Here is a 27,968-nt window from a genome sequence, read left to right on the forward strand (position 1 = left end):
CTGGACCCTGTGTGACTTAAAGTGTCCCCAACGGCTGTTTTACACTCCCCACTATATATACCCCTCACCCACTTCGTGAGAGGGTGTTCAACACAGCTAGAATACATCCAAGAACACCTTTCTTCTCACTCACTCTTGTCTACACCAAATCTTAGATCCCAAGAGCATTTGTGAGTCCCTTTGAGTGTTGTTCCAATCAAAAGATAGATCGTCTCCCTCTCCTCCTTCCCACCAAAGTGATTTGTGATTTGAGCAAGTTTTGAGCAATCCCCGTGATCTTGTTACTCTTGGAGGTTGGAGACTCCTAGGTGGTAGGAGTCTTCGGAGAGGAATCAAACCATTGTGATTTCCCCCGGAAAGTTTGTGAAGGTTTGGAAGCCGCCTCAAGGCTTACCACTAGTGGTTGAGAAACACCTTAGTGGATTTATCTCAAAGGGAGAATAGGGTGAGCCTTCGTGGCGTTGGTGTGCCTTCGTGGTAACATCCGCCCCTCTAACGGTGACGTAGCTTCCCTCCAAGGAAGTGAACATCGGGATACATCCTTGTCTCTCTTGGAGTGTCGGTTATTCCTAACCCTAACTCTCTACTTGTGTTAATCCTTATTACGTACTTGTATTTGATTATTGTTTACCGCTTGTCTTACTTCAATCTAAATAGCTTACTCCTTGTCATAGCAATTATTAGGCCTACACTCATATTCCACACTTTTGCCTAAAATTGCTAAGTAATTATTAAAATTTGGAATTGTACCTATTCACCCCCCCTCTAGGTCCATCTCGATCCTTTTCACAAAGCGCTTCCCAAAAATCTAATTCGCCTTCTCCCGTACAGGATCGCAAAGGCGACTCGTTCCGGAGACCTGCTCTCTTGTTCGCCGTTGGACGCCGACGCTCGGGATGAGGTAGACTACGATGGCGACGCAAGTTGTGAGACGAGGCAAAACCCTAGATGGTTTTCGGTGTGTCTTTGGCCGACCCCGATAAGTTGTATCTATACCTACCTAATAATAAAGCGGGTATTGCTTTCGTCGGAAAACCCACCGTGGCATTTTTATAAAAAAGACCCCTGTAATTTTTGTTGTTCAACCCGCGCTCCATCATTTATCTGCAACGCAAAAGGAAAAAACGATTCACTCCAAAAATTATACCCGTACACATCGCCTCCTCCCGTCGATCCTGGGTCACCCTGGCCTATGCCCAGGCCACCGCCACACCACTAGCCACCGCGGCCGACCTCAACCGCCACCGCTGCCGATCTCAACCCACCCGCCTCCGACGCCGTACCTCTCCCCACTCACTGCCCCGGTTGCGGCGCTCGAGCGCATCGCGTCGACCCTGATCCACCCTGGCCTGTGCCCAGGTCGCTGCCACACCACTCGCCGTCGCGACCGACCTCAACCAGCACTGTTGTTGATCTCAACCCACCCGCCTCCGTGGTCGTACCTCTGCCCGCTTGCTGCCCCCGTTTTGGCGCTCGAGCACAGCTTCTGGATCAAATCAACGCGACAGCTATAGTGACTGGGGATGATGCGTGTGCTCGATGCAGAACGGCGGCGGCGCGCGGATAAGGCGCGGCGGAGCGAAGTACTTGCAGGTGAAGGCGAGCCTTCATGGCTCACACGGGGAACTCCGAGGTTATGGCGCGACAACGGTGACTCCTTATGGCCAGATAGAGGCGTCTAACCCTTGCTCTCCTCGTCGTATCCCTCCTCCGACGGGAACTCATCATCTGGTGTGATCCCCTCCCCATGCCTCCAACCGCGTGCCAAGCACCGGCAAGAAATTTTGTTTTGTGGGGATTCGTTTGCTGATGAATGAATGTATTGAATGTAAGATTGTATTGTTGTAGAGACAGAGAATGGAACACCACCTTAAGTTTGTCATCTGATCCCACATTCTCTACCCCATGGGTGAAATAAGTTAACAGTCCATTGATCAATTCACGTAGCCTCTTTGTTTTGCTTTGCTTGTCCCGCTCAATTTCTCATCATGGTGGAATTAACAATGGACGGGTTGATTTCTCAACAAAATAGGATAGGACTGACTACATTAGTTAGTTAGCTTATTATTTTAATAAATCAAAATGATTATAAAAAGATTAAAAGCGTGTGATATTTTTTTCTCCCGTTGCAACGCACAGGCCCTTTTGCTAGTATAAAATAAAACGACAAAAGGTAGCCGCGCCACGTACGCCCGGCCCGACACCGAGCCAGGCGAGCGAGCGTGCGCGTTGTTCTGTGCTTTCTCTTCTCAACACACACTTAAAGTAGTGGGGAGAACTCATTATATAGAGAGGTCCAATACTTCCTCCACTAATGGTATGGGACTAAACTTTAGCACCACCACACTACCACTTGCCATTTTATTCATGGGCTTAAATTGAAATTTCAGAATTTTATACATGGACCAAGCCCGTTTAATTCTAACACTAGCTATCGTTGGTCGGACTCGCAGACACAAGTAAAAAAGCAGACACGTACAGATGACTAAAATGAACAAAAAACGAATAAAATCGATGCTCGTTTGATTTGTCGGCATGTGTATGTTTGCTGGTTTCATCGCAAAAAGAAGTATGGTTGCCGGTGAGTTTAGGTTAGCAGCTCAGCGCGCGAAGCGGCTGTTGCGGTCGAGCCCGTCGGGTGCGGCTTGTGGCCTACTTGATGGATGGATGGATGGGCGTCTTGACAGGGAACATCAAAGCAAGCGAGCTCCAAGGAGTAAAGAATTGTGGGGGATTCAGGTCCCATCACATCCAGTAGTTGGTCTAATTGGTGAGGAGCTGCATGATTTTAGATGCTCTCTCCACATCTGCAGGGCACATATACAAATACAATTCGTCTCACTACGGAGAAAATGTCGTAGTTGGCAACTGGGTATACATCAGCGAAATTCTTGCTTATCGTAAGAGCCCATTACAATATACTACATCGGTTCTAAAATAACCGTCTTAACTTTATACTAACGTTAATATAAAATTATATTAAACTTAAAGACATTTATTTTGAAACGGACATTCGTTCTAAAATAACCGTCTTAACTTTATACTAACGCTAATATAAAATTATATTAAACTTAAAGACATTTATTTTGGAACAGAAGTAGTACTTAGTTGAGTTGCGGAATAGACAGAATCAGAACCCTCCCGTTTGCAATTTTGCATAGACGCGCGCATGAACTGTTTGACTGTTCTGCATATTTACATTGCACTCTACGAAACTGATTGAAATTATGGATCTTATTCCCATAACAAAAGCATAACAGTTTATGTACTGACGTCTTAACGTACATGTTGCTTTGGCGACATCAATGTCGAGTACCAATAAGACAATGGGGCATGAATTGTTTTGTACGTATGCGTATCAAAACTATTACTAGTACAACGTCATAGTATTAACATCAACTAATAACGCCGCCACCCAGAGCTTTGCCCAAAAGGACACGCTCACACAAAACAAAGAGGTCACACCATACACGAATTCACTTAAACTATCAAATCAACATACAAAATTCTCTCGATACAATCATCAGAATGGCAGTTCTATTCGAACGTGTAGAAACCCACCCTGAGATTGTTGATGAAAACAGGAAGATCAGAACGAATAAAAGGACAGCAGTTCTGAGTGAAGCGTGCAAGCAAACAGAGAACCTTCAAAGTAGTATATCCTTCTCCGATCTCTATTGTTGAGATGGTGTAGTTTTTACATTTACCTTAGCCAAGCAGATCCTAATTTATAAACACACCAATTTTATTTCTAATAACACTACCAAGGTTATGCAATATTATGCACACAAAATCAGACAACATTGACGGGCAGAAAGAGAGAGAGAGAGAGAGAGAGAGAGAAGCCATGAACCGCATTAAAACGGGGGATAACTTCGACGTAACCCACTGACGTTGGCGAACAACCCGACAAGCTCTTGTTTGTACGGGAGGTACGATCTCCTCCGGCCAGCGCCGCCGCTTCCTCCTCCTCCTTTGCTGTAATAACTCCATCCGTGGGCATCGGCGCCGGCGCCGCCGTCGCTCCTGCTGCCTCCTTCCTCCACGCCCCCCTGGTTGGGAGGCGCCGGGCTGGCGTTCAAGAAGACGAACTTGTCCTTTCCGTCGCTGTGGCTCCGCCCCACGAGGCGCTCGCTGATGCGCCGCCACCGGAGGACCGACCCCGTGGAGCCGCTCTTCCGGCACCGCCGCGGGGACGCCGGGGTGGACTGGCCGGGTGCCCAGAGGCAGTAGCTCTCCGGCGCCACGCCCTCCAGCTCGCCGTCCCCGAAGCTCTCCTCGTCCCTCTGCCTCGCGCGGAAGTCGCGCTCCTCCAGCAGGAGCCGCCCCAGCGGGACTCGCACGGTGGCCGTCTCCGGCTCCTCGACCGAGGCCGGCGGCGGCGGGGACGGGGGGCGGCCGAAGATGGGGTACACGGGCACGATGAGCGCGTCCGCCGCAAACGGCAGGACGGGGAAGGTGAAGCCGCCTCCGTCCTCGTCGCCGTCGGCGATGTGGTCTGGAGATTCAGGAAGGTTCTCAGCGGGGCCGTGGTCTCTGTCCTCCATGGCTCTCTCCTCGCCTTTTGCGGGTCGAAGGATAGATATTTGATCGGTTGCCTTTATGTGTGGCTTCCTTCCTTCCCTTTCTTTGCTTGGCTGGGTCGGGTTCGTTTTTCCGGCATGAGCCGGTGGCGGCGGGAAGTGAAGAGACAGCGGTGTGGCGGATGACTGCTTGGAGCTGACCGATGGGCCTCACTGCGTTCGGGGCACCACAGGTCAGTGGCCAGCGGCGGAAGTGATGGTTGATGCGTTGGCCTGGATCCGGCGCGTTTGGTTTGCGGCGTGGGACACGTGTCGGTGCGCGGTAAGGTGTGCGTGAGTTACTTTCTAGAAGTCCGAGAAACACGAACTAAATGGGGCCATAGGGGATGCATGCAATCCGGACTTCTCCCAGTTTTTTCTTTGTTTTTCTGAAAACATAATGTCCACACGAGTGTGGCGTTTACAAACCGTTCATATGTGTATGAATCTACATTCGTTTATATTTCGTACTAATCTTAACATTTTCAACATTTTTTTATATCACGTAAGATTGGATTGGTGTGTAGGCATTTAACCATTTCGTTCACACGTCCGTTTCTTTCTCAACGTGAATCTTTTTTGATTTTCGGTTTGAAAGTGCTTCATCTTCTAATTTAAAATTCAATTAAAAATCCGTTTTTATCATTAAATCCGTGAGATCTTCAATACTAGATCTCGTGCTGATATGTTTCGATGATTTTTTTTTTCGAACAACAGTTGTCATGATGTGGCATAGTGTTTACAATACAACTGCCATGACATGTTCTATCTATTTTTCCTTTCTAGATTTAAAGCTATCGTTATATTTTTAACTATTTTTGTGGCATTTTTTATTAACTGGCCATGGTAATTTTTAGTAATTAACCACGGTAAATTTAATGCATGGATCATGAATTTTTTTAGAAATCCATCACGACAAATTTAGTTTATTAGATCATGACAATTTTAGAATTTTGACCATGATCTCTGATTTTTTTTACCAAAAGTTGCAATGATGTTTAGATAGTAGTTGCCATAGTGTTTACACTAAAGTTGCCATAACATAATTTACTTATTCTTTTCTTCTAGATTTAAAGCTACCGCTATAATTTTTAACTACTTTTTATGGTAATTTTTATTAATTGACCATGGAAAAAAATTAATTATGGCAATTTTAGTTATGGTTCATTGCAAGTCTAGTTTCTTAATTCCTGTTTTATAATATGTCAAATTATAGCTTTAAATATAGAAGAAAAAAATAGCTGAAACATATCATGGCAACTTCAGTGTAAACACCATGTCAACTACATTGTAGCATCATGGCAACTGTTGCCCGCTTTTTTTTCATCGAAACATATTGATATAAGATCTAGTTTCGAAGATCTCGTCGCGATAGATTTAATGGTGAAAACGGATCTTCAATTGGATTTTTCATTTACAAGATAAAACATTTTAAAAATTGAAAATCCAAAATGATACACACATGCATGTATGCGGTGTGAGTGTTAGCTATTTTGCCCACACGACATCATGTGCGTTGTTTCCCTTACACATCACACCGGAGGTGCGGGCAACACCCTTTAACGCCCAGATGTGTGGGCGTTATCAGGACCCTTTTTTAATGACTTCTTCCTCTTTGTATGAAAGAATACTTGCGACATCTCGTAACCCCAATCTCTATTTCTATTTGGGGAGTTGGTAGAATAGCTTCCAAGTTTTTTTCATCGGTTTAATTTCGTCTTCCCACCATCCTCTTAGCCAGTTTAATTTCGTCTCCCCCATCTGTTGGGGAACGTAGTAATTTCAAAAAAATCCTACGTCATAACAATGATCTATCTAGGAGAAACCAGCAACGAGCAAAGGGGTAGATCATCTTCATACCTTTGAAGATCGCTAAGCGGAAGCGTTGCTAGAACGCGGTTGATGGAGTGGTACTTGTAGCGATTCAGATCGCGGTGGATTCCGATCTAAGCGCCGAACAACGGCGCCTCCGCGTTCAACACACGTGCAACCCAGTGATGTCTCCTACGCCTTGATCCAGCAAGGAGAGAGGAGAGGTTGAGGGAGAGCTCCGGCAGCACGACAGCGTGATGACGGTGGAGCTGCGTGGCACTCCGACACGGCTTCGTCAAGCTCTACGGAGGACGAGGAGGAGGAGAGGTACTGCTGCGCCTTGGAGGTGGAAGAACTTGTGTGTTGCACCCCTAAAACCCTCACATATATATAAGGGGAGGAGGAGGAGGGTGCGCCACCCCTAAGTTTCCACCCTAGGTGGTGCGGCAGCCTTAGATGGGCAAGGGCCAACGGCCAAGTGGAGGAGGGGCGGCGCCCTAGGATGGGCTTGGCACCCAAGGCAGCCCCCACGCCTAGGGTTTGCCCCCCTTGGCCCTCTCTTGCGCCTTTGGGCTGGGGTGGGAGGCGCACCAGCCCATCTAGGGGTTGGTTCCCTTCCACTCTTGGCCCATGCAGCCTTTTGGGGCTGGTGGCCCTTCCTGATGGACCCCCGGGACCCTTCCGGTGGTCCCGGTACAATACCGACGGTCTCCGAAACTCTTCCAGCGATCAAAACTCCACTTCCTATATATGAATCTTTACCTCCGAACCATTCTGGAATTCCTCGTGATGTCCGGGATCTCATCCGGGACTCTGAACAACCTTCGGTAACCACATATACTATTCTCATAATAACCCTAGCGTCATCGAACCTTAAGTGTGTAGACCCTACGGGTTCGGGAACCATGCAGACATGACCGAGACACCTCTTCGGTCAATAACCAACAGTGGGGTTTGGATATCCATATTGGTTCCCACATGTTCCACGATGATCTCACCGCATGAACCACGATGTCGGGGATTCAATCAATCCCGTATGCAATTCCCTTTGTCTACCGGTATGATACTTGCCCGAGATTCGATCATCGGTATCGCTATACCTTGTCAATCTCGTTACCTGCAAGTATCTTTACTCGTTCCGTAACACATCATCCCGTGGCTAACTCCTTAGTCACATTGAGCTCAGTATGATGATGCATTATCGAGTGGGCCTAGAGATACCTCTCCGTCACACGGAGTGACATATCCTAGTCTCGATTCGTACCAACCCAACAAACACTTTCGGAGATACCTGTAGTGCACCTTTATAATCACCTAGTTACGTTGTGACGTTTGATAAACCCAAAGCACTCCAACGGTATCCGGGAGTTGCACAATCTCATGGTCTAAGTAAATGATACTTGACATTAGAAAAGCTTTAGCACACGAACAATGCGATCTAGTGATATGCTTAGGATTGGGTCTTGTCCATCACATCATTCTCCTAATGATGTGATCCCGTTATCAATGACATCCAATGTAATGCCCCAAGTGTGTAACCTTCCCTTTTTGGAACCTTCTTATGTGGGACCACCTTGTCAATGCTGTGAGAGAGTCTAATGCTATGATTTCATGTGATGTTCCTTGATTTTCTTCCTTGCATGCATGCATAATATATCATATCATTTCCTTGTCCTTGTAGTGTTGTATTGTGCTCTTATGATTTCATGTGATGCGTGTGTCCTTATGTGGTGAAGTGAGATCTGAAGTTTGTGTGGAGATTGCATGTGATAGTAGGATGAGTAGTGGTTTGCATAGCCTTCAAAATCTATCTCCCCCCTACTTATTTCTATCCCACATATTTTCTTGCCTCTTTCCTGTTTAAAAAAATGCTCTTGTGTTAGCAGAATTGTGGTGATTTTGAAATGTGGAGTTGCTGTTTTAAAAGGGGTTTTCAAAAGGTGCAAAATAATTACAAAACAGCCCATTTAATGTTGTTTTGTAAATATTCATTTGCCCCTAATATTCATTTTACATTTTATTCAAATAGGTCTTATTTTTCCATGACCAGGGGATATTTTTGTTTGATTTTATCCCTAGTAATTTCTTCTGTGCTTTAATTTTCTTCTCTGTTTATTTCTGTAAATAGGAAATCACGGAATTCCTTCCCCTCTATCTGTCGCCACCTGTGGGCTTACTCCCACAGGCCGGCCCACCTCTCCTCTCTCTCGCGCACGAGCCCGCGCGCCCTCCCTCTTCTTCCTCCTTTCCAGCTCGCCGCCAGGGCCCCACTGTCAACGACTCACCTCGCTCCTCTCTGCTTTCCACCGGAGCACTCACGCACATGGCCACGCCGCACCCCTCACATCTCCTTCCCCCTATTTAATCCCTCCTTGGCGTTCGTGCCAAGGCTAGGGTTCCTCTTTCCCCACGGCCACTTCCTCCCATCTCCCTCTCTTCTCTGTCGACGGCCTCAGGTAAGAGGGGGCGCATCCGCCATGGACGGATCGTGAAGGTGCTCGCCGCCGTTGCTGCTGAGCCACTTCTTCCTCTCCATGGCGACGACGCGCTTGCGGGAACTCGTGGGGATCCATTCCCGCAGCTAGATCGCGGCATCCACCTCTTCTTCCCCTACTTCATCGACGTCTCCTTCTGCTCCGGCAAGCTTCTCTGACGCGGCTCCTTCCTCGCCGTCCTCTGCTTCCTCTTCGGTCGGCTCGCGTCCTTCGACTGTGGGGTGAGCACATAATTCTTTCCCCCTTCCCTGTCTTCGATCTAGCGTAGGGGACGCGTAGTAGGTCGTCGAGATGCTCCGTGTTGCCGGCGCCGCCGCGCACCATGGATAGGTAGCCGTGGTGCTTATCGAGCAGGCTTAGCATAGGAAATGGAACCCTGGATACGTGGGCGTCCTTCCATCAACGAGCCGGTGCTTGATTTAGTTTGCGTCGCCGGCGAGGGAGTTCCCCTGTTCCGGCCGCCGTGGCTAATCGGTGGATCCCGAAGGGGGTGATCAAAAGAGCAGACCCCCTTCTCTGTGAGACTCATGTCCGTAGCGTAGTGGTAGGGGTGCTGTGTTGCCTGTTGAGAGGGCGAGGGTTCGAATCCCCCCTTGGCAACCTTTTTGGTGATTTATTCGGCACAGTAGAGGCAGGGTAAGTAATACCTTGTTAGCACACCCTCGCTAGTCAAACCAGTGGCCGTAGCAGAGTGGTGTGGCTACCTTGTGCTGTGTGTGTCGGATCAACAGGTCTGGGGTCCGACCCCAACACCTCCCCTTTTTATTTTTTCCCTTGTTTTATTTTATTTTTCCCCTTTGCTGTTTGATTTATATGTAGCCCCTGTTCATTGTAGTTTTGTATTTATTTTGCAGATGAGGGTTTATCTTAACTTCCTCTCAAACCAGCATGGGTGCTTAACATGTTGCTGGCTTTGTGAGCACATGAGGGGCACTTGTGTGTGTGTGTGTGTAGGCTACTTAGTAGAGTTTCATGTGTAGGTTGTTTTATGCTTGTAGGATTGCAAGCTTAGCTTGATTATGTGGCTGCACTAGTATTTCTTGTGCTATGCATCTTTTTAGGTTTAGTGGAGTGTGTGAATGTGTGTGGATGGTTCCCCCTCACCATATATTTTTTGGTATGTATGTGTTGCACTAGTGATGCTTGCTATGATTAACATGTGTAGGTGGTGTTGTATGTAAGCATGTGTAGTGTCATATGTGGGTTGCACCTTGTGGGTGTCATCATGACACTAAGGGGTGTCCCTTTGTGGTGCATGTGTGAGTGTGCACCATCACATGCCCATATGTGAGGGTGTGCATACTCTCTTTGTTAGTGTAGGTGTTGTATCTATGTTATGCTTGTCCCATGTGATGGTGTGGTGATGTGCCAATACACATAGACATGAGGACTGCCCCTCATGTACCCCCCTTGTTGTTGTGGTCATGTGTATATGCTTATGTACGTTTGATATAGTGAATAGCACATGTGATGATGCACTATTCACTATATATGAATCCATGTGGATTTCCTTTTCTAGTTTGTGCCCTTTTGTTCCAAGTAAGTGCATAGGTATTTTATATGCTTTTGGGGTAGAAAGATCCCAGGAATCCATTGGTGGAATCATTTTTTCCATTGGAACATTTTCTGGAGATGACATATTTTAGATTTGTCCCATGTTGAGAGCTTGGTTCCATGTGACGTGGAGAGCCCAAGTGTTTGTTTCTTGGTTGTGGTAGTAGAGGGTGACCCCCTCTACCACATGTTGGTTTCATTTCATGTTTAGGAATCCATTTGTGCAAGTTGTGCCCAATCAAAATAGGCATGTGGCTGAAATTCCAGATTAGTGAAAATCTGAGATTTTCACTAAGTGTGAGAATCTGTTTATATTTTCTTCTCATGTAGATGAGCTTGTGCAGGTCAATGTGTTGTGATCTAGCCTTAGCTTTCAACTGGAATGTTCAAGCTGATATGTTTGTCTAGCTCCCTGTAAATTTTCATTCCATTTGTTGCATCTTGAGGTGTTGTTGTTCATTGGATGTTATTCTTATGTTGGGTAGCACCGGGATCGGAGAACGAGTACGTGGATTCGGGAGAGTATGTGCAGGACGATCAAGAACTGTTCCAAGTTGAGGATATCACAGGCAAGATGACATGACCATGATTCCATCTCTAGACTCGTTATGCTAGATTACGTTTCTTCCATCATATGCTCGCTGCCTACCACTGAAATATTTGCCTCGTGATATGCCATGAAAACCAAACACTTATCCCTTCCTAGCAAACTTGAATGGCTAAGTAGGCTTTGCTCAGCTACTAATGTTAGCGTTGCTAGATGCAGGTGCTTTGTCTCATGTGATAACATGAGCTTGATATCATTATCTTAATTCTGTTATTTAATTAATGCACCTATATACTTGGTAAATAACGAAAGGCCTAGCCTTTTGCCGGGTGTTTTGTTCCGTTATTGCCGCCATAGTTACCGGCTACCGTTGTTTCATTCCATATTGATCGCTCCTAACACGTTCGGGGTTGTTATGGGGACCCCCTTGATAAATCACGTAGTGTTAAGACTAGTCCGGCAGGACCCAGCATTGGTTTTAATCTGCTAATCACTTAATAATAATCTGCATAGGGAATAGCTACCCCGAGGAATTTAATCAACAACCCGGGCCAGTGCTCCTCATGAGTGTTGGTCCACCCACCTAGCAGTTGGCAAGACCACCCCAAGGAAACTTGAGGTTTGGTCCTTGTCCACTTTGCATAGACGGTGTTGTCCTGAGACTGAGTTACGCGACTCTTATTAGGGTCGTCTTCACACCGGGAGGTCCTCCTAGTCTTGTCTTACCTTAGCGATATATCTTGCGTATAGGAATCCCAGCGAAGCTTTAGTTCTCCCCAGAGTTGAGGTTTTCCTCTAAGGAATCCGACGAGATCACGAGATTCGTGATAGAGGATTACTTTGCGGCCCGTGTACATTTGTGATGGACTAGTTGGAGCACCCCTGCAGGGTTTAATCTTTCGGAAAGCCATGCCCGCGGTTATGTGGCAACTTGGAATATTTTGTTAACATCCGGTAATAGATAACTTAAACATAAGCTAATAAAATTGCCAACTGTGTGCGTACCCATGACTGTCCCCGTTGAAGATCTCTCTTCGATCGGGAACACGGTGGGGTTATGGTTGACGTAGGTAGGTGTTCAGGATCACTTAGTGATCATCTATTATCGACCGCTAGTATAGACCACCTTCATACAAGTTCTACGAAAGTTAGCCACCATATCAAGCTTAGGATGCTGCAACCTAAATACTCCACCTATCCAACCTAATAACTTGACTAGTTCCGGCACCGAGGTCATAGATTGCTGAGTCCCCGTGGCTCACAGATTCCTTCACAACACCAACAGGTTCAGGTACCCCCGAGGCAGGTGATCCCGACGACACGCGGCTGACATGGCAATATGATGAGGAGAACGACCGCCTGCACGTGAACTATCGAGAAGATTGAAGCGTGGTCGTGATCGTGGGCCAGCAGGCAGGGTAGCATAGCCATTTCCCTTGTTTTGTAGTCCGTAGCGGAACTACCTTGACTGTATGCGTGATGTACTCTGATACATTTATGAGATGGCAATTGAATCCCTTATTGTCATTCTGTTGATATTATGTATCTGCTATGATACCTTGTTTGCGAGACGCTTAGATGCGCTCCTTTCCAATTCAGGGCCTTGATCCCCAGATCGGAAAGGACCACATCTTAGTCAGTACAAGTTGGTAATCAGAGCCTTACGACCATAGGAGCCTTTGTGTGATCGTACTTGGCCGAGTCGAGTCTAGTAAAATGTTTTGAGTCTTAGTTATATCAGAGAGTAGGATTCTTTTTTCTCCTCTTCCATGCTCTGGTGAGGTTCCCGCCTTAGGAAATCTTAATTCTACTCCTCTTCTCGCTCAAAATTTTTCTAGGATCATGCGGGTATTTGTGAAATCTATATGATTTTGATGTGACGGAGTTCTGTCTTGGTGCCTCCTGTCTGCCTTGATTTCTTCCGAGGAGTTCAGCTCCAGGGGATTCTTGCGCACATCGCCATCATTCAGATTTCTGAGTATCTAAGAAAGAAGGATGTTCGTAATTGCTTCAATACCGATAGTGGCGAGATAACCCCGATGTCCCCAGTACTGGTGCAGATTGTTCGGGAGTACTTCCATACTTGGTATCGTTGTGATCACGAGGGTCTGTTGTAGATGAAGGTCCGAGATGCTGGTTGTGTCTTGACGGATGTGATACATGTGACGGGTTAGTATAGGAGTTGTGTGATATTACTCCTTGTATCCGTGTACCAGATTGCATGACCAGTTATTTCGGGAATTCATAGGTGGGATATCAAGTAGTATCTTATAGGACTATCTTCCTACAGATGCATGATGGAGGTTGGGATTCGATGTTCAGTGGGTGCGTTTGTTGACGGTCATCTTACAGCGGTTCTCGTTGTGTCCAAAAGAGTCCTTGTAGCTCGCTACGACTCGGGGATACTTCGTATGTCGTGTGCACTACCTTGCACAGGATGGCTACTGTAAATTCGAGCCCGTGTGATCTTATCCACGAAGATATCGAATGAAATCTCGATCATATGTTTGTTCCGAGCAATTCTAGCTCATACTTGTTTGCAGTGGTCTTAATCAAAATTTTGTCAACCGTCACTTTGAGGAAGCATTCTTACTATTTTGTTCAAGTGCAATTGCTTATTCCTGTTCAGATATTCCTGTCATTTTGATTCAGCTTTATCTTCAATTTATTCTGTGGGCTAATGTGCTGTCCGTCTTCAGGATGGCTCCACCAACTCGTCAGAACCCAGGGCGTGAGGATGTGCCGCTACCACCTCCTCCTCCGAAGAATCCTCCGCCTCCACATGTAGAGGCCTGGCAAGCGGTGATGGCCGCTACTAATGCAAACGCCTAGATGCTACTACAGTTGTTGCAAGAGAGAGCTAATCAGCAGCAAGGCAATTTCCAGCATGGTGGCAATCACTTTGCTAGTCTGAGTCAGTTCCTGTTGAATCAACCAAAGACTTTCACTTCCTGTGACCAGCCATTTGATGCAGAGGATTGGATCCGTGATATCAACAAGCATTTCGAGTGTAGCGATGTTCATCCCGAGGATTTTGTCAAATTTGCAACATTCCAGTTGAAGGGTCAGGCTTCTATCTGGTGGCAATAGCTGAAGGACTCCAGAGGTGCTAGAGTGATCTCTTGGGATGAGTTCTGTCATGACTTCAGGTCCCACTACGTTCCTTCCAGCTTTGTGGAGGAGATGCGTGAGAAGTTCAGGCGCTTGAAGAAGGGTGGTAATTCCGTGTACAAGTACAACGTTGAGTTCCATGAGCTAGCCCGATACGCGCTGCAGGATATCCCTGATCAGAAGAGCAAGATTTATCAGTTCATAGGTGGCTTGAAAGAAGATTTGTAGTTAGCTCTTGCCTTGCATGATCCCGAGGAGTTCGACAAGTTCTACAACTTAGCTCTCAGGGCAGAGGCAGCCTTGCTCAGGGTGGAGAATTCTAAGAAGCACTTCAGGGATTCCAGCTCTTCCTTGACTCAGGTGGTTCAGAAGCAACAGAAGTTTTGGGTGTCTCCTCCTCCTCGGCACTCGCAGCAGCTCAAGCACTTTGGTGGTCGTGGTTCTTCCCACCCACCCAACCCTGTCTTCTAGCAGAGATTCCAGCATCAGAAGTAAGGGCCTCCTCAGACTCAGTACCGGCAACCAGCAGAGGTGACTTGTCACAAGTGTGGTCAGAAGGGTCACTATGCCAACAAGTGTACTTCTCATCTTCGAATGCCGCCTCCTCCTCCAGGCAAACCTCCAAGCAATGCTCTTGTCAAGTTCAACCCCTGATCAGCTCGAGTCAACATGGTGAATGCAGCTGAGGCAGAAAACTCGTCAGATGTGATCATGGGTAACCTTCTCGTAAATGATATTCCTGCTAAAGTGTTATTTGATCCTGGTGCATCACATTCGTTTATCTCAAGGCCATTCTCATTTAAGCATGGGTTCCCTACTCGTGATTTGCCTAAGCCTCTTTCAATTATGTCTCCTCGCAAGATCATGAATTCCCACATGATGGTTCCGGATGTTTCTGTCAAGATGGGTGCTTATGCTTTTCTGGCATCTCCTATTGTCTTGGGCAATTCCAACATTGACTTGATTCTTGGTATGGACTGGCTAGCCATGAACAATGCATCAATTGATTTTGAAGCTAAAGAAGCGAAGCTTACCCACTCTTCGGAGGACATGATTATATTCGCGGCGCGCGATGATACAATCCGTCTGTTCTCTTTGAATGAAAAGGGTGAGATCAATCCTATTTCGCAAGTCCCAGTGGTCTGCGAATATGAAGATGTGTTTCCTGAAGAGCTGCGAGGCATGCCTCCGCACAGAGAAGTTGAGTTTGTGATTGAGCTTGAGCCAGGCACCGAGCCCGTGTGCAAACGGTCGTACAAATTGGGTCCAGAAGAATTGAAGGAACTTAAGAGGCAACTCGATGAGCAGGAGCGTTTGGGTTTGGTCAGACTGAGCTCGTCTCCATGGGGTGATGTCTACTACGCAACCTTCTCCTTGTAGACGTTGTTGGGCCTCCAAGTGCAGAGGGTTGTAGGACAGTAGCAATTTTCCCTCAAGTGGGTGACCTAAGGTTTATCAATCCGCGGGAGGCGTAGGATGAAGATGGTCTCTCTCAAGCAACCCTGCAACCAAATAACAAAGAGTCTCTTGTGTCCCCAACACACCCAATACAATGGTAAGTTGTATAGGTGCACTAGTTCGGCGAAGAGAAGGTGAAACAAGTGCAATATGGATGGTGGATATAGGTATTTGTAATCTGAAATTACAAAAACAGCAAGGTAACAAATGGTAAAAGCGAGCACGAACAGTATTGCAATGCGTGGAAACAAGGCCTAGGGTTCATACTTTCACTAGTGAAGTTCTCTCAACAATGATAACATAATTGGATCATATAACTAGCCCTCAACATGCAACAAAGAGTCACTCTAAAGTCACTAATAGCGGGGAACAAACGAAGAGATTATTGTCGGGTACGAAACCACCACAAAGTTATTCTTTCTGATCGATCTATCATAGAGTTCGTACTAGAATAACACCTTAAGATACATATCAACCAAGACCCTAATGTCACCTAGATACTCCATTGTCACCTCAAGTATCCGTGGGCATGATTATACGATATGCATCACATAATCTCAGAATCATCTATTCAACCAACACATAGAACTTCAAAGAGTGCCCCAAAGTTTCTACCAGAGAGTCAAAACGTGTGCCAACCCCTGTGCATAGGTTCCCAATGTCACGAACCCGCAAGTTGATCACCAAAACATGCATCAAGTACTCACATGAATCCACGTGTGCAAAATCATATGCATAGGTTCCCAATTGTCACAAACCCGCAAGTTGATCACAACAGATGGACACGTGCAAGACATACATCAAGTGTTCTCAAAGACTCAATCCGATAAGATAACTCCAAAGGGGAAACTCAATTCATTATAAGAGGGAGAGGGGGAAGAACATCATAAGATCCAACTATAGTAGCAAAGCCCATGGTACATCGAGATCAAGACATCTCAAGAACACGAGAGAGAGAGAGAGAGAGAGAGAGATCAAACACATAGCTACTGGTACATACCCTCAGCCCTGAGGGAGAACTACTCCCTCCTCGTCATGGAGATCGTCAGGATGATGAAGATGGCCACCGGAGATGGATTCCCCCTCTGGCAGGGTGCCAGAACGGGCTCCAGATTGGTTTTTGGTGGCTACAGAGGCTTGCGGCGGCGGAACTCCCGATCTAGGTTTCGTTTTGGGGGTTTCTGAATTTATAGGAATTTATGGCGGTGGAATTGCGTCAGTTGGGCCCACGAGGAGGTCACAAGCCTGCTCGCCACCACCGGGGGGGGGGGGGGTGGCGGCGTCAGGGCTTGTGACTCCCTCGTAGCTCTTCTGGCCTTCTTCCAAAGCTTCGGGGGTCTCTTTTGGTCCAAAAAAATCATCGTAAAGTTTCATTCCATTTTGGACTCCGTCTGAAAATGGGCCAAAAACACGGAAAAAACAGAAACTGGCACTTGGCACTGAGTTAATAGGTTAGTCCCAAAAAAGATATAAAATAGCATATTCATGCATATAAAACATCCAAAGTTGACAAGATAATAGCATGGAACCATCAAAAATTATAGATACGTTTGAGACGTATCATGGGGCTGTGGAGTTCTGTTTATCAAGAAGAAGGATGGCACGGACCGGCTATGCGTCGATTACCGTCCATTGAACAAGAAGACAACCAGGAACAAATATCCACTTCCGAACATAACTGAGTTGTTCGAACAGTTAAAAGGTGCTAAGGTCTTCTCCAAGCTTGATCTCAGGTTGGGCTATCATCAAATTCACATTTGCGAGGAAGATATTCCGAAGACTGCCTTCACGACTAGTTTTGGCTTGTATGAGTATACGGTCATGTCTTTTGGTCTGGCTAATGCTCCTCCGACATTCTGTCGATTGATGAGCTACATATTCTCTCCGTTCAAGAATGACTTTGTCTTGCTCTCTCTTGACGACATTCTGGTCTTTTCTGAAACTGAGGAAGAACATGAAGAACATCTCAGATTGGTGCTTGATAAGCTGAGAGAGTACAAGCTGTATGCCAAGTTTTCCAAGTGTGAGTTCTAGCTGAAAGAAGTTGTCTATCTTGGGCACATTATCTCTGCCGAGGGCATTAAAGATGATCCGTCCAAGGTTCAAGCCATTGTTGAATGGGAGCCTCCGCAGAATGTGAAGCAGCTTCGAAGCTTTTGTGGGCTTTCTGGCTATTGCAGAAGGTTCATTGAGAACTTCTCCAAGATCGCCAAGCTGCTCTCAAGTCTTCTTCAGAAAGGTGTGAAATATGCTTGGTCTCCAGAGTGTTAGTTGGCCTTCGACACACTCAAAGAGAAGCTTACCTCCACTCCAGTCTTGGTTCCTCCGGATGATTCCAAGTCTTACCAGGTCTTCTGTGACGCTTCTCTCCAGGGTCTTGGTGCAGTCCTGATGCATGATAAGAAAGTGGTTGCTTATACCTCCAGGCAGTTGAAGGCAGCGGAGAAGAAATATCATGTGCATGATCTTGAGCTAGCAGCTGTGGTACACGCTCTGATGACTTGGAGACACCTCTTGTTGGAACGTAAGGTTGAAGTTTTCACCGATCACAAGAGTCTCAAGTACATCTTCACTCAGCCTAACTTGAATCTTCGGCAAACACGTTGGGTGGAAATGCTCCAGGATTTTAATCCGAGTGTTGAGTACACGCCGGGCAAAGCTAATGTCGTGGCGGATGCATTGAGCAGGAAGGCCTATTGCAACAGTGTGATTCTGCAACCTCTCCAGCCTGGTCTTTGTGAGTCTTTCGGGAAGCTCAACCTTCAGCTAGTACCTCAGGGATTTCTTGCAAACCTTCAGATATCTCCTACCTTGGAAGATCAGGTCCGAGCAGCACAACTTCTTGACGCTATGGTGAAGAAAGTCAAGATTGGCGTGGCAAAGATCTTCCCAAGTATAAGTGCTTCACTGTTGATGCCAGAGACACGTTGTTCTTCGAGGATCGCCTTGTCGTCCCGAAAGGTGAACTCAGAAAGGTAATCATGGAGGAAGCTCATAACTCTATGCTCTCTATTCACCCTGGAAGCTCCAAGATGTACCAGGACTTGAAACAGACCTTCTGGTGGACTCGTATGAAGCGTGAGATTGCTGAGTTCGTAAATGAATGTGATGTATGTCGAAGGGTGAAAGAAGAGCATCAACGTCCAGCAGGTCTTTTGCATCCATTTCCCATTCCCGAGTGGAAGTTCGATCACATTGAGATGGATTTCATCACCGGGTTTCTGAAGTCCAAGAAGGGTAATGATGCCATCTTCATCGTCATCGACAAGTTGAGTAAGGTGGCTCATTTTCTTCCAGTCAAGGAATCCATTTCAGCAGCTCAGCTGACAGAGTTGTACACCTCCAGGATTGTGTCCTTGCACGGTGTGCATATGATGATCTCTTCGGATCGCGGAAGTATCTTCACTTCCAAGTTCTGGGACTCTTTTCAGTCTGCTATGGGCACGAAGATCTGCTTCAGCACAACGTTCCATCCTCAGACTAGTGGTCAAGGGGAGCGAGTCAATCAAGTTCTTGAGGATATGCTGAGAGCCTGTGTTATCTCTTTTGGTATGAAGTGGGAAGATTGTCTGCCTTTTGTGGAGTTCTCGTATAACAACAGTTATCCAGCTAGTTCTGGGAAGGATCCGTTTGAAATTCTCTATGGGAGGAACTGCCGTACCTCGCTCAACTGGTGCGAGACCGGCGAGCATCAGATCCACCTCTCCTCTCTCTCGCGCAGGAGCCCGCGTGCCATCCCTCTTCTTCCTCCTTTCCAGCTCGGCGCCAGGGCCCAACTGTCAGCGACTCACCTCGCTCCTCTCTGCTTTCCACAAGAGCACTCACGCACATGGCCGCGCCGCGCCCCTCACCTCTCCTCCCCCCTATTTAATCCCTCCTTGGCGTCCGTGCCAAGGCTAGGGTTCCTCTTTCCCCACCGCCACTTCCTCCCATCTCCCTCTCTTCTCTGTCGACGACCTCAAGTAAGAGGGGGCGCATCCGCCATGGCCGAATCATGAAGGTGCTCGCCGCCGTAGCTGCTGCGCCACTTCTTCATCTCCAAGGCGACGACACTCTCGCGGGAACTCGTGGGGATCCATTCCCGTAGCTAGATCACGGCGTCCACCTCTTGTTCCCCTACTTCATCGACGTCTCCTTCCGCTTCGGCAAGCTTCTCCGACACGGCTCCTTCCTCGCCGTCCTCTGCTTCCTCTCCGGTCGGCTCGCGTCCTTCGGCTCTGGGGTGAGAAGATCGTTCTTTCCCCCTTCCCTGTCTTCGATCTAGCGTAGGGGACGCGTAGTTGGTCGTCGAGATGCTCCCTATCGCCGGCGCCGCCGCGTACCGTGGATAGGTAGCTGTGGTGCTTCTCGAGCAGGCTTAGCATAGGAAATGGAACCCTGGATGCGTGGGCGTCCTTCCATCAACGAGCCGGTGCTCGATTTAGTTTGTGTTGCCGGTGAGGGAGTTCCCCTGTTGCGGCCGCCCTGGCTCATCGGTGGATCCCGAAGGGGGTGCTCAAAAGAGCAGACCCCCCTTCTGTGTCAGACTCCTGTCCGTAGCGTAGTGGTAGTGGTGCTGTGTTGCCTGTTGAGAGGGCGTGGGTTCGAATCCCCCCTCGGCAACCTTTTTGGTGATTTATTCGGCACAGTAGAGGCAGGGTAAGTAATACGTTGTTAGCACACCCTCTCTGGTCAAACCAGTGGCCATAGTAGAGTGGTGTGGCTACCTTGTGCTGTGTGTGTTGGATCAACAGGTGTGGGGTTCGACCCCAACACCTCCCCTTTTTATTTTTTCCCTTGTTTACTTTTATTTTTTCCCCTTTGCTGTTTGATTTATGTGCAGCCCCTGTTCATTGTAGTTTTGTAGTTATTTTGCACATGAGGGTTTATCTTAACTTCCTCCCAAACCAGCATGGGTGCCTAGCATGTTGCTGGCTTTGTGAGCACATGAGGGGCACTTGTGTGTGTGTGTGTGTAGGCTACTTAGTAGAGTTTCATGTGTAGGTTGTTTTATGCTTGTAGGATTGCAAGCTTAGCTTGATTATGTGGTTGCACTAGTATTTCTTGTGCTATACATTTTTTGGTGTGTATGTGTTGCACTAGTGATGCTTGCTATGATTAGCATGTGTAGGTGGTGTTGTATGTAAGCATGTGTAGTGTCATATGTGGGGTGCACCTTGTGGGTGTCATGACACTAAGGGGTGTCCCTTTGTGGTGCATGTGTGAGTGTGCACCATCACATGCCCATATGTGAGGGTGTGCGTACTCTCTTTGTTAGTGTAGGTGTTGTATCTATGTTATGCTTGTCCCATGTGATGGTGTGGTGATGTGCCAATGCACTTAGACATGAGGACTGCCCCTCATGTACCCCCCTTGATGTTGTGGTCATGTGTATATGCTTATGTAGGTTTGATATAGTGAATAGCATATGTGACGATGCACTATTCACTATATATGAATCCATGTGGATTTCCATTTCTAGTTTGTGCCCTTTTGTTCCAAGTAAGTGCATAGGTATTTTATATGCTTTTGGGGTAGAAAGATCCCAGGAATCCATTGGTGGAATCATGTTTTCCATTGGAACATTTTCTGGAGATGACATATTTTAGATTTGTCCCATGTTGAGAGCTTGGTTCCATGTGATGTGGAGAGCCCAAGTGTTTGTTTCTTGGTTGTGGTAGTAGAGGGTGACCCCCTCTACCACATGTTGGTTTCATTTCATGTTTAGGAATACATTTGTGCAAGTTGTGCCCAATCAAAATAGGCATGTGGCTGAAATTCCAGATTAGCGAATATCTGAGATTTTCACTAAGTGTGACAATCTGTTTATATTTTCTTCTCGTGTAGATGAGCTTGTGCAGGTCAATGTGTTGTGTTCTAGCCTTAGCTTTCAACTGGAAAGTTCAAGCTGATATGTTTTTCTAGCTCCCTGTAAATTTTCATTCCATTTGGGTTTCTGTAGATATTGTTTTGGCTGCTGTCAAAATGCTTCAGAGCAAAGACAGATAGTGAGAATCTGGAATTTTCACTAAGTCCGTGAAATCTGATATTTTTGGGCAAGTTTGCAGCTGTGTAACTTTTCGTGCTTAATTCCTTTGAGTGTGATTCTTGCTTGTACTTGTAGTACTCTTGGATAGATACAGCTACATATCTTATTTGACATGTTTAGGGGGCTGTAGGTGCTTTGCATGTAGCTCACAAAGTGCTATTATGCAATTTATGGCAGGTTGTGTAGTTTTGTTGTTTTGATGATTGTGAGTGCTTAGTTGATGATGTGGTGTTCTTCCTTGATCCACCCCATCCATGTTGGTTTGTTTTATGTCTTGGCTACCTGGAAATACCATAGTTGAGCCATTGGAGTGTGTTGTGGTGGATTTGACACGTAGGGCTTCATATCTTGTTTCGTTGATTCCCGTTGATCCGTAGCTCTGATTGTAATGTTCGTTATATGTTTTCCATCATTTTCACGAGACGCATACGATCATGTCATTCTCATGCATGTTAAGATAGGTTAGGATGCATTTCTGTCCAGGAACATGTATTTACTTCACATGCTTGTGCTAGTGATAGAAATAGTGATGCATGCTCATATTCATCTCATGCATCATGTGCTTGTTGCATCTTGAGGTGTTGTTGTTCATTGGATGTTATTCTTATGTTGGGTAGCACCGGGATCGGAGAACGAGTTCATGGATTCGGGAGAGTACGTGTAGGACGATCAAGAACCGTTCCAAGCTGAGGATATCACAGGCAAGATGGCATGACCTTGATTCCATCTCTAGACTCGTTATGCTAGATTACGTTTCTTCCATCATATGCTCGCTGCCTACCACTGAAATATTTGCCTCCTGATATGCCATGAAAACCAAACACTTATCCCTTCCTAGAAAACTTGAATGGCTAAGTAGGCTTTGCTCAGCTACTAATGTTAGCGTTGCTAGATGCAGGTGCTTTGTATCATGTGATAACATGAGCTTGATATCATTATCTTAATTCTGTTATTTTATTAAAGCACCTATATACTTGGTAAATCAAGGAAGGCCTAGCCTTTTGCCGGGTGTTCTGTTCCGTTATTTCCGCCATAGTTACCGGCTACCGGTGTTTAATTCCATATTGATCGCTCCTAACACGTTCGGGGTTGTTATGGGGACCCCCTTGATAAATCGCGTAGTGTTAAGACTTGTCTGGCAGGACCTAACATTGGTTTTAATCTGCTAATCACTTAATAATAATCTGCATAGGGAATAGCTACCCCGAGGAATTTAATCAACAACCCGGGCCAGTGCTCCTCCTGAGTGTTGGTCCACCCACCTAGCAGTCGGCAAGACCACCCCAAGGAAACTTGAGGTTTGGTCCTTGTCCACTTTGCATTGACGGTGTTGTCCTGAGACTGAGATACGCGACTCTTATCAGGGTCGTCGACACACCGGGAGGTCCTGCTAGTCTTGTCTTACCTTAGCGATATATCTTGCGTATAGGAATCCCAGCGAAGCTTTGGTTCTCCCCAGAGTTGAGGTTTTCCTCTAAGGAATCCGACGAGATCACGAGATTCGTGATACAGGATTACTTTGCGGCCGGTGTACGTTTGTGATGGACTTGTTGGAGCACCCCTGCAGGGTTTAATCTTTCGGAAAGCCGTGCCCGCGGTTATGTGGCAACTTGGAATATTTTGTTAACATCCGGTAATAGATAACTTAAACATAAGCTAATAAAACTGCCAACTTTGTGCGTACCCGTGACTGGCCCCGTCGAAGATCTCTCTTCGATCGGGAACACGGTTGGGTTATGATTGACGTAGGTAGGTGTTCAGGATCACTTAGTGATCATCTATTATCGACCGCTAGTATAGACCACCTTCATACAAGTTCTACGTAAGTTAGCCACCATATCAAGCTTAGGATGCTGCAACCTAAATACTCCACCTATCCAACCTAATAACTTGACTAGTTCTGGCACCGAGGTCATAGATTGCTGAGTCCCCGTGGCTCACAGATTCCTTCACAACACCAACTGGTTCAGGTATCCCCGAGCCAGGTGATCCCGACGGCACGCAGCTGGTATGGCAGTATGATGAGGAGAACGATCGCATGTACGTGAACTATCCAGAAGATTGAGGCGTGGTCGTGATCATGGGCCAGCAGGCAGAGTAGCATAGCCATTTCCCTTGTTTTGTAGTCCGTAGCGGAACTACCTTGACTATATGCGTGATGTACTCTGATATATTTATGAGATGACAATTGAATCCCTTATTGTCATTCTGTTGATATTATGTATGTGCTATGATACCTTGTTTGCGAGACGCTTAGATGCGCTCCTTTGCAATTCGGGGCCTCGATCCCCAGATCGGAAAAGACCGCATTTTAGTTGTTACATCCAATTTCCATGATTAGGAAACCATGATCATATATTGATCAATGAGCTAGCCAACTAGAGGCTCACTAGGGACACATTGTGATCTATATATTCACACATGTATTACGGTTTCCAGTTAATACAATTATAGCATGAATAATAGACAATTATCATGAACTAGGAAATATAATAATAACCACTTTATTATTGCCTCTCGGGCATATTTCTAACAGTCTCCCACTTGCACTAGAGTCAATAATCTAGTTACATTGTGATTAATCGAACACCCATAGAGCTCTGATGCTGATCATGTTTCGCTCGTGGCAGAGCTTTAGTCAACGGATCTGCGACATTCAGATCCGTATGTACTTTACAAATATCTATATCTCTATCCTGGATGTATCCACGAATGGAGTTGAAGTTGCGCTTGATGTGCTCGGTATTCTTGTGAACCTGGGCTCTTTGGCAATGGCAATAGCTACAGTGTTGTCACAGAACAGAGTCATCGGGCCCGATGCACTGGGAATCACTCCTAGGTCAGTGATGAACTCCTTCATCCAGACTCCTTCCTGTGCTGCTTCCGAAGCAGCTATGTACTCCGCTTCACATGTAGATGCCGCCACGACGCTTTGCTTGCAACTGCACCAGCTGACTACCCCATTATTCAAAATATATACATATCCGGTTTGTAACTTAGAGTCATCCGGATATGTGTTAAAGCTAGCATCGACGTAACCCTTTACGCCGAGCTCTTTGGCACCTCCATAAACGAGAAACATGTCTTTCTTAAGGAACGGTACCAAAGTGATCGTAGTCAATCCCTTGAACTTGTAGATAACCCTTAGCAACAAGTCGAGCCTTATAGATGGTCACATTACCATCCGCTCGATTCTTCTTTTTGAAGATCCATTTATTTTCTATGGCTCACCGATCATTGGGCAAGTCCACCAACGTCCATACTTTGTTCTCATACATGGATCCTATCTCGGATTTCATGGCCTCAAACCATTTGTTGGAATCTGGTCCAGCAATCGCTTCTTCATAGTTCGAAGGTTCACTATTGTCCAACAACATGATTTCCATGACAGGGTTGTCGTACCACTCTGGTGCGGAACGTGTCCTTGTGGACCTTCGAGGTTCAATAGCAACTTGATCCGAAGTGTCATGATCATCATCATTAACTTCTTCTCTTGCCGGTGCAAGCACGTTAGAAACATTTTCTTGTGCTGCACCATTCTCCGGTTCGAGAGGAGGTACAATTACCTCATCAAGTTCTATTTTCCTCCTACTTACTTCTTTCGAGAGAAACTCTTTCTCTAGAAAGGATCCGTTCTTGGCAACAAAGATTTTGCCTTCGGATCTAAGATATAAGGTATACCCGATAGTTTCCTTATGGTATCCTATGAAGACGCATTTTTCCGCTTTGGGTTCGAGCTTCTCTAGTTGAAGTTTTTTCACATAAGCATCACAACCCCAAATTTTCAGAAACAACAACTTAGGTTTCTTTCCAAACCATAATTCATACGGTGTCGTCTCAACGGATTTAGACGGTGCCCTATTTAAAGTGAATGCGACAGTTTCCGATGCATATCCCCAAAATGATAGCGATAAATCAGTAAGAGACATCATAGACCGCACCATATCCAATAAAGTGCGATTACATCAGACACACCCTTACGCCGCGGTGTGCCAGGCGGCGTGAGTTGTGAAACAATTCCACATTTCCTTAGGTGTGTGCCAAACTCGTGACTGAAATATTCTTCTCCATGATCAGATCGTAGAAACTTTATTTTCTTGTCACGTTGATTCTGCACCTCACTCTGAAATTCCTTGAACCTTTCAAAAATTTCAGACTTGTGTTTCATTAAGTAGACATACCCATATCTACTTAAGTCATCAGTGAAGGTGAGAACATAATGATAGCCACCGCGAGCCTTAACGCTCATTGGACCACATACATCAGTATGTATTATTTCCAACAAGTTGGTTGCTCGCTCCATTGTTCCGAAGAACGGAGTCTTGGTCATCTTGCCCATGAGGCATGGTTCACATGTGTTAAATGATTCAAAATCAAGAGACTCCAAAAGTCCATTTGTATGGAGTTCCTTCATGCGCTTGACACCGATATGACCAAGGCGGCAGTGCCACAAGTATGTGGGACTATCATTATCAACTTTACATCTTTTGGTACTCACACTATGAATATGTGTAACATCACGTTCGAGATTCATTAAGAATAAACCATTGACCAACGGGGCATGACCATAAAACATACCACTCATATAAATAGAACAACCATTATTCTCAGATTTAAATGAGTAGCCATCTTGCATCAAGTGAGATCCCGATACAATGTTCATGCTCAAAGCTGGTACCAAATAACAATTATTAAAGTTTAAAACTAATCCCGAAGGTAGATGTAGAGGTAGCGTGCCGACGGCGATCACATCGACCTTGGAACCATTCCCGACGCGCATCATCACCTTGTGCTTTGCGAGCCTATGCTTGTTCCGCAGTTCCTGTTTTGAGTTGCAAATGTGAGCAACAACACCGGTATCAAATACCCAGGAGCTACTACGAGAGCTGGTAAGGTACACATCAATAACATGTATATCATATATACCTTTGACGTTGCTGGCCTTTTTATCTGCTAAGTATTTGGGGCAGTTCCGCTTCTAGTGATCGGTTCCCTTGCAGAAATAGCACTCAGTCTCAGGATTGGGTCCTTTCTTTGGCTTCTTCCCGTTAACTGGTTTACCGGGCGCGGCAACTGCTTTGCCATCTTTCTTGAACTTCTTTTTACCTTTGCCTTTCTTGAAACTGGTGGTTTATTCACCATCAAGACTTGATGTTCTTTCTTGATTTCTACTTTCGCTGATTTCAACATTGAATACAACCCCGGAATGGGTTTCTCCATCCCTTGCATGGTGTAGTTCATCACAAAGCCTTTATAGCTAGGTGGAAGCGACTAGAGGATTCTGTCAATGACCTCGTCATCCGGAAGTTCAACTCCCAGCCGAGTCAAGCGGGTGTGCAACCCAGACATTCTGAGTATGTGCTCATTGACATAACTATTCTCCTCCATCTTACAGCTAAAGAACTTGTCGGAGACCTCATATCTCTCGAACCAGGCATGAGCTTGAAAAACTAGTTTCAGCTCCTCGAACATCTCATATGCTCCATGTTGCTCAAAACGCCTTTGGAGCCCCGGTTCTAAACTGTAAAGCATGCCGCACTGAACCAGAGAGTAGTCATCACTCCGCGACTGCGAGGCGTTCCTAACATCCTGAGTTGCCGGGGAATGGGAGGGTCACCTAGTGGTGCATCAAGGACATATGCCTTCTTGGAAGCCATGAGGATGAGCTCAGTCCGCATAGTTGCTCCCATCGTCTTTCAGCTTGGTTTTCTCTAGGAACGCATTGAAGTTGAATGGGACATTTGCATTGGCCATTGGATCTACAATATTTGTAAAGACAATTTTAGACTAAGTTCATGATAATTAAGTTCATCTAATCAAATTATATAATGAACTCCCACTTAGATCGACATTCCTATAGTCATCCAAGTGTTACATGATCCACGTCGACTAGCCCGTGTCCGATCATCACGTGAGACGGACTAGTCATCGATGGTGAGCATCTCCATGCTGATCGTATCAACCATACGACTCATGTTCGACCTTTCGGTCTCCCTTATTCAAGGCCATGTATTTACATGCTAGGCTCGTCGAGTCAACCTAAGTGTTTTGCGTGTGTAAATCTGGCTTACACCCGTTGTATGCGAACATTAGAATATATCACACCCGATCATCATGTGGTGCTTTGAGACAATGATCCTTCACAATGGTGCACACTTAGGGGAATACTTATCTTGAAATTTTAATGAGGGGTCATCTTATCTTTGCTACCGTTGTTCCAAGCAATAAGATTAAAAACATGATAAACATCCCATGCAATCATATAGTGACATGATATGGCCAATATCATCTTGCTCCTTTGATCTCCATCTTCAGGGCACCATGATCATCATTGTCACCGGCATGACACCATGATCTCCATCATTGTGTCTTCGCGAAAGTCATCTTGCCAACTATTACTT

The 27,968-nt window shown here is 46.1% G+C and overlaps 1 protein-coding gene across 1 annotated transcript; it reads right to left on the reverse strand.

The window, feature by feature from the left end:
• Positions 1-3,634: 3,634 nt before the first annotated feature.
• LOC123440064 lies at positions 3,635-4,647 on the reverse strand. Its single transcript, XM_045116655.1, has one exon. It carries the CDS (start codon positions 4,545-4,547, stop codon positions 3,858-3,860), a length of 690 nt encoding a protein of 229 aa, XP_044972590.1. The 5' UTR covers positions 4,548-4,647; the 3' UTR covers positions 3,635-3,857.
• Positions 4,648-27,968: the final 23,321 nt, after the last annotated feature.

This window comes from Hordeum vulgare, chromosome 3H (genome assembly GCF_904849725.1).
Source record: "Hordeum vulgare subsp. vulgare chromosome 3H, MorexV3_pseudomolecules_assembly, whole genome shotgun sequence".
NCBI lineage: Eukaryota > Viridiplantae > Streptophyta > Magnoliopsida > Poales > Poaceae > Hordeum > Hordeum vulgare.

What these genes read in the sequence shown, in the direction of transcription:
- LOC123440064 (XM_045116655.1), bottom strand. Translation starts at nt 4,547, where the DNA reads ATGGAGGACAGAGACCACGGCCCCGCTGAGAACCTTCCTGAATCTCCA.